Source organism: Dicentrarchus labrax, unplaced genomic scaffold (genome assembly GCF_905237075.1).
Source record: "Dicentrarchus labrax unplaced genomic scaffold, dlabrax2021, whole genome shotgun sequence".
NCBI classification, from domain to species: domain Eukaryota; kingdom Metazoa; phylum Chordata; class Actinopteri; family Moronidae; genus Dicentrarchus; species Dicentrarchus labrax.
This window is the reverse complement of record NW_026136713.1, coordinates 10274955-10289537: the sequence shown is the minus strand read 5'-3', so window position 1 is coordinate 10289537 and position 14583 is coordinate 10274955. Positions and strand designations below refer to the sequence as shown.

Genomic DNA, 14583 nt, shown 5'->3' with positions numbered 1-14583 from the left:
TGTCACATTCTGTATCTGTTGACATATTCACATCAATCATTGTAAAGCCGACAGCGTTACAGTCATCATTTATTTTTGTCTTATTTTTAAACAAATATTTTAGACAATGTAACATGCAAATGAGTCAATGTGACCCTCTCTAAAAGTCATTTCACCTTAAGTTACTACAACCTTCAGTGTATAGTCCGTTTCACTCATTTTTAAATTCACATTGGGTCTGATAAGTTCTTCTACATTAAACTTAAATGCTTTGGTGCTTTGAGAGGCTGTTGATCTTTTTTGACATGTACTTTTACCTAAACCAGTCTTCTGTTAACAAATCATCAGCATTTTAGCATGTGTGTTTCACATGCAGCGTTTCTTTGTGTCTCTCTCCATGGTGCTGAACCTTATTGTTGCTCTTGTCATGTGTTTGTAGGAGCAACTCATCTCCTGTCTGTTTACCTATTTACCACATACTTTTAACCTTTTAAATTGAGATTATAGATTCATTAACTTTCTTTTTAAATATCATTCTGGTTTTGTATAACAGTTATATATTGTTTTGAGATAAAAAGGAAGGAAATAAATCAAACCATTGGAATTACTGAAAGTTGTTTTGGTCAGTGAATATAGACATATCATGTTTACTGCATCTCATTTACTGCTCTTAATGTTCTTTTGCTATAGGTTTTGTTGTTGCCTTTTGCTTTAAATCCCCTTGTGACGTTGAAGTCAAAAACATTTATTTAGATCAGTGCAACACAAAAGGCATGTTGTCCCTCTTTTTTTGTTGTGTATGGACAAATCATATCTCTTTGAGTTTGAATAATATAAGTAGTCTCTGGGGAAAGATTTTTACACAAAATGAAATATTGGAATATATTGTGTTGTATATATATATATATATATATATATATATATAGAGAGAGAGAGAGAGAGAGAGAGAGTTATGTATGCCCACTTCTGTCTTCATCATGTAACACTAAAGGACATGATCTATTCACATCGCTTCTAAAAACTGTAATATTTAATTTTCACTCACGGTGTCACTATAGACCAGCTAAGGAGTCAAACAGTCAGCCTTCTCTGCACACTACCCATTAGTGGGATCTACCACCCTTGTGTTCTGTATAGCCTTGAACACTGATGCCAAATCCCTGGAAAGTACATGATTTAAGAATTTGACATTTGATGATCACCGTAGTCTTGAATAGTAGTTTTGTCACAACAGTTGCATACAAATTAAGAGTATGCTGGTTGAAATGGCTCTACCTCCCTTCATTATCTGTGGTGTTTGCTGACCTTGGGATAAGTCTTAGCAGTTCATTTTTTGTCTTAATTGGCTAATTTTAGAATAACAAAAGCATCTTTTTGCTGGCAAATATTTCTGCAGACTAGTGATTTGTGGTGTGGCTTTGTTATGTTGATACTTTCTTATGTTCTGCCAAGTGATGCCCTGTGTGTTTCTGTTTATACTGGTTTAAAGGAAATGTTTACTGCAGGACTACAGTTGTATACAGTAGTTGGCCTCTTCTTCATTACAATATGATAGGTCAGTCATGTTTTCTAGTTATTCTACCACTCAAAATGTAACTATACAACATTATGCTGCAGACATAGTTAACCATGAGCCTGGGCAGCATCTGGACTATAAGTGTAAGTAAAGATTTTGGCTTTATAATTTTCATGCTTTAAACATGTATGTGATGATGGTCTTAGCCTGCTTTAGATGCTTTGCATTCACCGATTGTATTATGTGGTGGTTGGGTGAACTTGAGAAAACTGCAGACTGCTTTTCAACATTTGATCACAATATAGTCAAGATACTTATTGTAATTTAGTTTATTCTCAGTTGGAAGATAACAGTGATATAAAATAACCTCTTGCCTTGTTGCTTAGTAAGGAACAAAATTACTATCTTTTAAATATGAAAAGCGTGGGTCACTAAATGGCACCAGTGCGGGCACACTCATGTCTTAATTTAGTTCAAAAAGGTTTTTGAAACTGTTGAGTCACCTTCCCTTACCTTATTTTGGAAGTTTTAATGAACTATTTACGCAGCAACATTCTACATTACTGTAATTTGTCATATGATAATTCAGAGCTAACAACCTATATGAAGTGCGACTATGGAATATGTTTTTTGTTTTGCTTTTAGTTTGTCAAGGCGGTCAACTTAACAATTACATTTTAACCTAGTACATACTGCACAAGGATTTTAGTTGTAATATTTAATTTTGATATGATGTGTTATAAAAACATTTTTAATCCAACTTCAGCTGTAATCAGTTGACTTCTTTTCCTAATACACACATTACAGATTAGGATATATTATCTAAGAACTTTTAAATAAAATCTTCATTGTAGAAAGGTTCAGCTATTTGAGTTTCCCCTTTATGAATTTTACTGTCACTTCTTCTTCCCTGTCTGATACTAAATTGAGTCATGCTGCTTTTTAATCTGAAATTCTCGATTTCATGTTGCATTTTTTTAATGCAGTTAAAAACTGTCTCTGTTCACACAGTATTTCATCGGTTATCTAAGTTTTGATGGATTCTTATTTTTTCCAGCAAATAATCTAATACAGCAGCAAGTACAGTTGAGCGCAGTATATTTTACAGTATTATTATATTGGTTTGTTTTACACAGCTTATGTGGAATGCAGTGCAGAAAATTATTCAGTGGGTAATAAATAACCTTGTAGCCTCTATAGATAAGACAATACGTCACTTTCGCTATTTTTATTAGTAAACATAATACACAACCCACACGACAGTAGTAGTTATAATAAACAAATATTGACTGAATAGCCACGACTTTTGCCTTTATATGACAGTGAAGTTGACAGTGTGTTTTAGTGTGTAGTGCTATAACTGATTGAAGCTCTTGGTGTCACTGTGCACCAACAAAGGCCGACAGTGTCCTCTGCTTCATCCATTTCTTTCCCACCCTTGCAAAGCGTTATTGTGGTGCGGTGTGTCTGTCGGCGAAGGACAATACAAAAGGCCAACATTGTGATGATATTCGGATAGTTGATTACAACGAGCAATATAACCGTATTTGATCACATTGAAAGAATTGGCCAGGGGAGGATGAACGGCTGGCCGATCATGGGAAACAGAGGATTTTCTATGGATCGCTTTTGTGTGTTTTTCCTTTTCATCAGCCTTCATTTCGCTCATGGAGATGTGAGCTACTCGGTTGCAGAGGAGCTGAAACGCGGGTCTGTTATTGGAAATATAGGCAAAGATCTCGGCCTCGGGATTGCAACGCTTTCCTCGCGTAAAGCCCGCATTGACACAGACAGGAATGACAAGCAGTTATGTGACATTAATCTGAGCACCGGAGATTTGATTGTTACTGACCGGATCGACAGGGAAGGTCTTTGTGGTAAGAAGGCGACTTGCGTTTTAAAAGAGGAGCTTGTTTTGGAAAACCCTTTAGAGCTTCATCGTATCAGCATCCATGTGCAAGATATAAACGACAACGCACCACAGTTTAGTGAGGACTTGATTTCATTTGAAATTACAGAGTCAGCAGTCAAAGGAGCGAGATTCCCACTTACTGAAGCCCATGATGCAGACATTGGCACAAATACCGTACAGCGCTACAATTTACAAAGTAATGAGCATTTCACCATTAATGTAGCAACGGAGGGCAGTGGGCGGAAACACTCCGAATTGGTTTTAGTTAAAGAATTAGACCGAGAGCAAGAAAAAGAACTAAAATTACTGCTTACAGCTCTAGATGGTGGTTCACCACAGAGATCAGGCACTGCGATCATTCATGTCACTGTACTGGACGCTAATGATAACGCCCCAGTGTTCACCCAGTCCGTTTATAAAGCCAGTCTGCCCGAAAACGCACCTTTAGATACAGTAGTTGTTACTGTGAGCGCTACGGATGCTGACGAGGGACTCAATGGTGATATTTTGTACAATTTTGATCATGTATCTAATGATCACGTCTCCTTGTTCTCACTGGATCATAAGACAGGAGAGATAAGAGTAATCGGCCCGATCGATTATGAGACTGAGACCTCCATTGAATTGAGAATAAGAGCTAAAGACGGACCAGGCCTTACCTCGTATTGTACAGTAATTATAGACATAACAGATGTCAATGACAACCCACCCGCTATTAGTTTGAAATCACTGTCTAACCCCATACCTGAGAATGTGTCACCTGGTACAGAGGTTGGCATCATTAACGTACAGGATAGAGACTCTGAGAATAACAAACAGGTCCGCTGCTCCCTTCAACAGAACGTCCCTTTTAGGTTGGTTCCTTCTATTAAAAACTATTATTCTCTGGTGACCACAGGACAACTGGACCGTGAACTAGTGTCTGATTACAACATTACAATCACTGCCACTGACGAGGGCTCTCCACCTCTGTCCTCCTCTAAAACTGTTCAGTTATCTGTAGCAGATATCAACGACAACCCACCTGTGTTTGAGGAACAGTCCTACAGCGCATATGTGACTGAAAATAACAAACCTGGCTCCACTTTATGTTCCGTTACTGCTCGAGACCCCGACTGGAGACAAAACGGTACAGTGATTTATTCTCTGTTAGCTGGTGAGGTGAACGGTGCCCCGGTGTCCTCCTATCTGTCTGTTAACGGAGATACGGGGGTGATCCACGCTGTGAGGTCGTTTGATTATGAACAGTTCAGGAGTTTAAAAGTCCACGTGATGGCCAGAGACAACGGTTCTCCTCCGCTCAGCAGCAACGTGACCGTCAGTGTCTTTATATCTGATGTGAATGACAACTCTCCTCAGATACTGTACCCCGCCCCGGAGGGCAACTCCTTCATGACCGAGCTGGTCCCCAAAGCTGCACACGGAGGCTCTCTGGTGTCCAAAGTGATAGCGGTGGACGCGGACTCCGGACAGAACGCCTGGCTGTCCTATCATATAGTCAAATCAACTGATCCGGGACTTTTCACTATTGGTCTCCACAGCGGAGAGATCAGGACACAGCGGGACATTTCTGAATCAGACAGCATGAAACAGAACCTTATTGTGTCAGTGAAAGATAACGGACAGCCCTCTCTCTCTGCCACCTGCTCCATGTATTTACTTATTTCTGATAACTTGGCTGAGGTGCCAGAACTGAAGGATATTTCTTATGATGAGAAGAATTCCAAACTGACCTCTTATCTGATCATCGCGCTGGTTTCTGTGTCCACCTTTTTCTGACCTTCATCATCATCATCCTGGGTGTGAGGTTTTGTCGCAGGAGAAAGCCCAGACTGTTGTTTGATGGAGCAGTTGCCATCCCCAGCGCTTATCTCCCTCCTAATTACGCAGATGTTGACGGCACAGGAACTTTACGCAGCGCTTACAATTATGACGCATATCTGACAACAGGATCTAGAACCAGTGACTTTAAGTTCGTGACATCTTACAATGACAACACACTGCCTGCTGACCAGACTCTGAGGAAAAGTCCAAGTGACTTTGCTGACTTTGGAGATTGTGATGGTTCTCCTGAGGTAGGAACACGTGTCATGTATCTTCTGACTCCTTTAAACTTTTCATTACAACTTTAATACCCTTACAGTCATCACTTGTATTTGTCTTTCTTGTCTTATATCATTTTAGGCAATGGAACATGTGTATGAGCTGAAGTTACCCTATCTAAATTAATTCAACATTAAGAGTTAGAACAATTTGCAATAAATAACTACTGGATACCCTTCTTTCTAAATTCACACTGAGCATCATAACACATGGATAATCCGCTGTATGCACATATTTCAAAATCAGGGGTTCTTTGAATAGAGGCTGTTGAGCTTTTTTCATATCCATTTCCCTAAAGCTTTCTTTCTTTTGAAAAACTATCCGTGTCTCTTCCTGTGTCTGTTGAGTAGATCTGCAGCTTCATCGTTGTGTCTCTGTCCTTGGTGCTGAAACTCACTGTTGCAGTTGTGATGTATTTTCAGCCCTCTGTCTTCTATTTTTTTTACTTTGTAAAGCCTTTTATATTACATTTTCACTCATCCAAGTTTGTGTTCTGCTACAATCTTTGTGCCATTTTGTAATCAGTATGCTGGCTTTGTATTACAGTTATATTTCGCTATAAGATAAGATGAGAAAATAAATAAAATAGTAGAAAAAGTGGAAGTTATTTCATGTTAGTGAATAATGTTTATGAGTGTACTTCAGTTACACATTATTTATTTTTTACTGTTGTTAAGGTTTTTTAGGCAGGAAGTATTGTTATTTATCGTTTTTAAATACCACAGTCAAATTTAATTTAAACGTGTCTTTTTCCACCTGTTCAACATAAAATGCACACTGTTGCTTTGTTGATTTTCTGTTGTTTGAACACATAATTTAACTTTAATTAGATGTTGTTGTGTAATTCAGGTGGACTTTGGAGGAAGCTTGAGGCAGATTTGTATATACTTTTTAACAAATTATTGCAATCTATTTAATTGTAGAGAGAGAGAGAGAGAGAGAGGGAGATGAGGGGGAAGGACATGTTCAGTGGTAAAACATTGTTTAACTTTCGGGCAATATTGTGTCGCTATCAAGATCTTTTATGTGGATTTCTTCAGGAGGAGACAATATCTCGTTTATAAAGTCTTACAAATATGGGAAGAAGCTTCTTACTCCACTTAAAGAAAATATATAAACATGATAGCGACTCATCACTTTTTTAATACATTATTAAAATATATTTCTATTCAACCATTGCCTGCAAACGAGCTCTGAATTTGTAGGATAATGTGCATCCCTTCTGTAAAACGGTTATATATTCTTATTCCTCACGGTGTCAGTATAGACCAGCTAAGGAGTCAAATGTTCAGCCCGCTTTGCACACCACCCATTATTGGGATTGACCAACCCTGTTCTGTATAGCCTTCAACAAAGGCGACTAATGCTTGGACGGCACATACATTGATCTAATGATTATTTCGTATAATAGACACTAACGTTTTTTAATTTGTGTAGCAGCCTACTGTCTGAGGATGGTGTATACACGGAGAGTTCTTCCAAGCTACGGCTTTTTATTTCTCTTTGTTGTTCTGCTGCATTACGCACACGGAGACCTGAGCTATTCTGTACAGGAGGAGCTGAAGCGCGGATCCGTTATTGGAAATATCGCCAAGGATCTGGGATTGGAGGTGGGCAGACTTTCTGCTCGTAAAGCTCGTGTTGACATGGAAGGAAACGACAGACAATATTGTGGGATTAATCTTCGAAGCGGAGATTTAGTGGTTGCAGAAAGAATAGATAGAGAGGAGCATTGTGGAGAAAAGCCTTCGTGTGTTCTTAAATTCGACTTGCTATTAGAGAATCCATTGGAGCTACACCGGTTGTCGCTGCAGGTGCAGGATGTAAACGACAATGCACCAATTTTCCCGAAGGATATTATAAAGCTTGAAATAACAGAGTCAGCTGTCAAGGGAGCAAAGTATCGTGTTAATGCAGCACAAGATGCAGACATAGGGAAGAACTCCGTTGAAAGCTACATTTTGCAACAAAATCCCCACTTTGTGTTTAGTATTCAGACGACTAGAGCTGGCAGTAAATACGGTGAGTTGGTTTTGGATAAGGAGTTAGACCGAGAGGAGCAGCAGGAAATGAAATTATTACTCACAGCTGTGGATGGTGGCTCTCCTCAGAGATCCGGGACTGTAGTCATACACGTCATTGTACTGGATGCTAATGATAACGCCCCAGTGTTTACGGAGGCCGTATATACAGCCACATTACCGGAAAACTCACCTATGAAAACTCCAATTATCACTGTAAGTGCATCAGACGCAGACGAAGGTGTGAACGGAGAGGTTACATATGAGTTTAGCCGAAATTCTGATAAATTACAAAAGCTTTTTTCACTAGATGAGAAAACTGGAGAAATTAGTGTAACTGGTGACATCGACTATGAAGAGGGACCCAAATATGAAGTATTTGTTGAGGCCAAAGATGGTTATGGTCTCTCTTCAGAAGCAAAGGTGATTATTGATATCACTGATGTGAATGACAACTCACCGGTGATATATCTGAAATCACTGTCTAACCCCATATCTGAGAATGTGTCACCTGGTACAGAGGTGGGCATCATTAATGTACAGGATAGAGACTCTGAGACTAACAAACAGGTCCGCTGCTCCATTCAGCAAAACGTCCCTTTTAAGTTGGTTACTTCTATTAAAAACTATTATTCTCTGGTGACCACACGACAACTGGACCGTGAACTAGTGTCTGACTACAACATTACAATCACTGCCACTGACGAGGGCTCTCCACCTCTGTCCTCCTCTAAAACCGTTCAGTTATCTGTAGCAGACATCAACGACAACCCACCTGTGTTTGAGGAACAGTTCTACAGCGCATATGTGACTGAAAATAACAAACCTGGTTCCACTTTATGTTCCGTTACTGCTCGAGACCCCGACTGGAGACAAAACGGTACAGTGATTTATTCTCTGTTAGCTGGTGAGGTGAACGGTGCCCCGGTGTCCTCCTATCTGTCTGTTAACGGAGACACGGGGGGTGATCCACGCTGTGAGGTCGTTTGATTATGAACAGTTCAGGAGTTTTAAAGTCCACGTGATGGCCAGAGACAACGGTTCTCCCCGCTCAGCAGCAACGTGACCGTCAGTGTCTTTATATCTGATGTGAATGACAACTCTCCTCAGATACTGTACCCCGCCCCGGAGGGCAACTCCTTCATGACCGAGCTGGTCCCCAAAGCTGCACACGGAGGCTCTCTGGTGTCCAAAGTGATAGCGGTGGACGCGGACTCCGGACAGAACGCCTGGCTGTCCTATCATATAGTCAAATCCACTGATCCGGGACTTTTCACTATTGGTCTCCACAGCGGAGAGATCAGGACACAGCGGGACATTTCTGAATCAGACAGCATGAAACAGAACCTTATTGTGTCAGTGAAAGATAACGGACAGCCCTCTCTCTCTGCCACCTGTTCCATGTATTTACTTATTTCTGATAACTTGGCTGAGGTGCCAGAACTGAAGGATATTTCTTATGATGAGAAGAATTCCAAACTGACCTCTTATCTGATCATCGCGCTGGTTTCTGTGTCCACCTTTTTTCTGACCTTCATCATCATCATTCTGGGTGTGAGATTTTGTCGCAGGAGAAAGCCCAGACTGTTGTTTGATGGAGCAGTTGCCATCCCCAGCGCTTATCTTCCTCCTAATTACGCAGATGTTGACGGCACAGGAACTTTACGCAGCGCTTACAATTATGACGCATATCTGACAACAGGATCTAGAACCAGTGACTTTAAGTTCGTGACATCTTACAATGACAACACATTGCCTGCTGACCAGACTCTGAGGAAAAGTCCAAGTGACTTTGCTGAAGCGTTTGGAGATTGTGATGACTCTCCTGAGGTAGGAACATGTCTCACATTATCTGTGCTCGTATTTAATAAGGCATCCCCCGTTTTCTATGCAGTACTCAATTTTCACTTGGCCTTTTTACTTTTAACTTCCACAGACACAATTAAATCGTATTTTTGAATGGTCCAAAATTCCTAAATACGGCTTAATGTTATAGTCTTCTGAATTTTGGTTTGTTGTAACCTCATTACGGTTTTAATATTCTCTCAAACAACACTTGTAGTCAGACAGGGCTTGTCAATGTTCGTGCAGACATGTTTAATAGCTCTCTAAGCATCTGTTAGGAGGTTCCTTGACCTCAGCCACCTTCCCTCCCCAGCATACACACACACACACAGTCTTCTTTACTTCACCCACGATTTAAATGTTTTGGTCATCTAATCAAAAATATATTTGAAGCTATTCTTACTTTGTTTTGTTGCAGTCCTCCTGCCGGCCTTGTCACATAGATTTAAACTCCTCCTTTCTCTGTCCATGGTGCTGAACATATTTTTTTTTCCCGGCATTTTGCAATTCACCTCTGTTTCCCGCGTTGTTAGTCTGAAACAATAGAAGCAGCTTGCAGTATGAGCTAATATAAATTTCTTGTCAGTGTTTTTTTCTCTCCTTTTTCTATTAATATTATTATTTTGATTATCCTACCACTACTAATTGTGATGAGAGAATATATTACATGAGATAATAATATGTCCTTTCACAGTTAGTGTAAGGGAAGCCAATCCTAAAGGTTTTGTATAAAGTTTGTTTTAGGATTCATATGTTTCTTTTTAAAGGTTTCCTTTCGAAATCCATTCAAAAGAAAATCACAAATTCCACTGCTGTATCTAAAAAAATACTCAAGGTGTCAGTGTGCACCAGTACACGAGATTGCACGTTCATTCCCCACCCCTTTATGTCGTCAAATGCAAAGCCAGAGTCCAGTATTCTGCAGCACTGGACTAAAACTGGTTGGTAATTTGACTTCAGTTTAACTTGGGAACAGCAAAGACAATCACGAATGCATCATTGATATATTGTATTGAAAACTAGAATATTAGTGGAGTTTTTGTCGTCAGAAAAATGGGACACTGCCGGTTTTCGCTTCACTGCTACGGCCTTGCTTTTCTGTTTCTGGCCCTCCACCCCATCAATGGAGACGTGAGCTACTCTATACCGGAGGAGATGAAACGGGGATCTGTAATCGGAAATATCGCTAAAGATCTGGGACTTGACTTGGGCAGACTGTCTGCTCGCAAGGCTCGTATTGATACTGAGGACAACAGCGTTCAATACAGCGGTGTTAACCTCAATACCGGCGAATTGATCGTACAAGAAAGAATTGACCGAGAAGGGCTTTGTGCGAAAAAAGCATCATGTGTTTTAAAACAGGAACTCGTACTGGAAAATCCACTAGAACTGCACCGTATTAGTATCCGTGTTCAAGATATGAATGATAATTCACCGCAGTTTAAAGAGGATTCACTTAAGATTGAAATTCAGGAATCGGCTGTTAAGGGTGCACGTTTTCTTCTTGGAGAGGCACATGACGGAGACATCGGAGAAAATTCTGTTCAGGGCTACTCTCTTCAGCAGAATGACAATTTCAAATTAAACGTAAACACAAAAGCAGGTGGACGAAAATATTGCGAATTAGTTTTAGACAAAGAATTAGACAGAGAGGACAAACAAGAGATTATGTTATTGCTTACCGCATTTGATGGTGGCTCTCCTCAGAGATCAGGTACTGTAGTCATACACGTCACTGTACTGGATGCTAATGATAATGTACCAGTGTTTCGTGAGTCTGTCTATAAAGCAAGTCTGCCTGAAAACTCTCCTCTGGAAACATTGGTGATCTCAGTGAGTGCAACTGATGCAGACGAGGGATTAAATAGCGAAATTACCTATGGATTTGATCATGTTACAGATGAAAATAGCAACGTTTTTTCCTTAGATTCTAAATCGGGAGAGGTGCGAGTAGCTGGAGCTATTGATTATGAGAAAGTTTCATCCCATGAAATGCAAATAAGTGCAAAAGATGGTCTGGGATTAGTTTCATATGTAACTTTAATAATTGAAATTACAGACATAAATGACAATGCTCCAGTTATATATCTGAAATCACTGTCTAACCCCATACCTGAGAATGTATCACCTGGTACAGAAGTGGGCATCATTAATGTACAGGATAGAGACTCTGAGAATAACAAACAGGTCCGCTGCTCCATTCAACAAAACGCCCCTTTTAAGTTGGTTCCTTCTATTAAAAACTATTATTCTCTGGTGACCACAGGACAACTGGACCGTGAACTAGTGTCTGATTACAACATTACAATCACTGCCACTGACGAGGGCTCTCCACCTCTGTCCTCCTCTAAAACTGTACAGTTATCTGTAGCAGACATCAACGACAACCCACCTATGTTTGAGGAACAGTCCTACAGCGCATATGTGACTGAAAATAACAAACCTGGCTCCACTTTATGTTCCGTTACTGCTCGAGACCCCGACTGGAGACAAAACGGTACAGTGATTTATTCTCTGTTAGCTGGTGAGGTGAACGGTGCCCCGGTGTCCTCCTATCTGTCTGTTAACGGAGACACGGGGGTGATCCACGCTGTGAGGTCGTTTGATTATGAACAGTTCAGGAGTTTTAAAGTCCACGTGATGGCCAGAGACAACGGTTCTCCTCCGCTCAGCAGCAACGTGACCGTCAGTGTCTTTATATCTGATGTGAATGACAACTCTCCTCAGATACTGTACCCCTCCCCCTGAGGGCAACTCGTTCATGACCGAGCTGGTCCCCAAAGCTGCACACGGAGGCTCTCTGGTGTCCAAAGTGATAGCGGTGGACGCGGACTCCGGACAGAACGCCTGGCTGTCCTATCATATAGTCAAATCCACTGATCCGGGACTTTTCATTATTGGTCTCCACAGCGGAGAGATCAGGACACAGCGGGACATTTCTGAATCAGACAGCATGAAACAGAACCTTATTGTGTCAGTGAAAGATAACGGACAGCCCTCTCTCTCTGCCACCTGTTCCATGTATTTACTTATTTCTGATAACTTGGCTGAGGTGCCAGAACTGAAGGATATTTCTTATGATGAGAAGAATTCCAAACTGACCTCTTATCTGATCATCGCGCTGGTTTCTGTGTCCACCTTTTTTCTGACCTTCATCATCATCATCCTGGGTGTGAGGTTTTGTCGCAGGAGAAAGCCCAGACTGTTGTTTGATGGAGCAGTTGCCATCCCCAGCGCTTATCTCCCTCCTAATTACGCAGATGTTGACGGCACAGGAACTTTACGCAGCGCTTACAATTATGACGCATACCTGACAACAGGATCTAGAACCAGTGACTTTAAGTTCGTGACATCTTACAATGACAACACACTGCCTGCTGACCAGACTCTGAGGAAAAGTCCAAGTGACTTTGCTGACGTATTTGGAGACAGTGATGGTTCTCATGAGGTAGGAACACATTTCATGTCACTGAACTTGTGTTCATCATCCTGAAGAAGCCATTTTTTTCTTTTCTTTGACCCTTTTCAGTTTGATGTTCTTTCTGTGGTGGTTCAATACTATTTTAATAGTTCCAAAAGTTGTTAAAAAGTCCTGATGTTGGCTAAGTAATTTAGATTTAAGCAATTATCGATACAGTTGTTGGTGTTTCAATCTAATAAAATAATTAGAATTTACCGTTTAAATATCACAACCTTTACATTTGTTCTTACCAATATGTTAGTATAAGTCGAACAATTTTCAGAGCAACTTTCATTGGTCATTTTAACCTTCCTTTGCTCCCACCCACACACCAATCGATTATGCGCTGTGTTTGATATGTCTACTGTTAAGGCTTTGGTTGATTTTAAATGTGTTTGAGACAACTTGTCTATTTGAATCCATCTCGTCGTTTGCTTATTGCTTTTTTATCTTCCAGTCACGGAAAACTGCTTGTTTCTCTGTCCTTGGTGCTGAACTCAGTTTGACGTATTGTTGCATTGTTAGAGATAGTTTACTTCTTTGTTTTATGATGTTGTCACTTTTTACCAGTTTGCCGATTTATTTTAGCCCTTGTACTATTATGTAGATTGTGTTGATATATTTAGGTATTTCTTGCCTAATGTTTGCATGTGAATATATCGTCTCTATTTTCTGGTGTATTTGTGACTGTGTATTCTCAATTATACTGTACCTGTACCTGACAACAGGATCTAGAACCAGTGACTTTAAGTTTGTGACTTCTTACAATGACAACACACTTCCTGCTGAGCAGACTCTGAGGAGAAGTCTAACATGCTTTGTTGATGCATTTGGAGATTCTGAAGTCTCTCCAGATGTATGAAAAACTGAAAAATAGTGCAATGTTTTCTACTAAAGTCACAGTGTGAATGTTTCCTAATACGTTTAATTGCAGTACAAGAAGACCTCACCTTCTCTTTCTTTTTCTTTCTTTCTTTTGTTCCTAATAATGAGATGCAATTGAAGAAGAGGTTGTCTAAACATATTTCTTCATTGCCCATGCATGGATCTAGCCTCCTCAATATGTGTTTAATAAATCTTCTATAGGGGTTTGTTCTGATCTAGCAGTTTACTCATGAGGAAGCCATATAAGATGATCACGGTATGGAAACTGCTTCCTACAAGACATATATGTTTGTACATTGTGGAGAAAAATATTTTTCACAATCATGGCAAAATCTAAGCAGAAGACATAGATTTATGTTGAATCAAAAACGTCAAATACAGCGTTCAGAACGCTTTGAGTGGTTGTGGGGGTTTCTAAATTGGACCTGATGAGTCTTAAGAAATAATGGTTCTATTGTGGTTTATGTTACTTCTAATAGGATTGAGAGAGAATTTTGCCTTCTCAAACATAGATATATTGTCTCACCTATTCATATCTATCTATCTATCTATCTATCTATCTATCTATCTATCTATGGTTGCATGGAATGGTTCTTTACAGGACATTCACTTTGTTTGGGTTTGATCATGCCTTTGCACTTTTCAGTAGATATATTTTGTTTGGATTCAACAGTCGCTGTCTTTGCATCTCAATAAAGTGTAAGAATGAATGTTATTCAAATATTTATCCTGTGCATGATTATATCATAGGTTTTATTTGTTAGAGACTTACTTTACAATGGCTGAATGATAATATTTCAGGGGCAGACTTGGCATATTACATTGTATTGGAAACCAACTTCGTTGTTTCAAATTAATGACT

At 39.9% G+C, this 14583-nt stretch overlaps 1 protein-coding gene and 1 pseudogene across 1 annotated transcript in view; both read left to right on the top strand.

The window, feature by feature from the left end:
• Positions 1-9505, top strand: part of LOC127374232 (protocadherin beta-15-like) — a 90555-nt gene extending 81050 nt beyond the window's left edge. The window contains exon 5 of the mRNA XM_051419381.1: positions 9091-9505. Coding sequence (XP_051275341.1) covers positions 9091-9490 — 400 coding nt within the window. The 3' untranslated portion in view covers positions 9491-9505. The remainder of the gene's footprint in view (positions 1-9090) is intronic.
• A 768-nt stretch (positions 9506-10273) lies between these two features.
• LOC127374246 (protocadherin beta-15-like) lies at positions 10274-13775 on the top strand (annotated as a pseudogene).
• Positions 13776-14583: the final 808 nt, after the last annotated feature.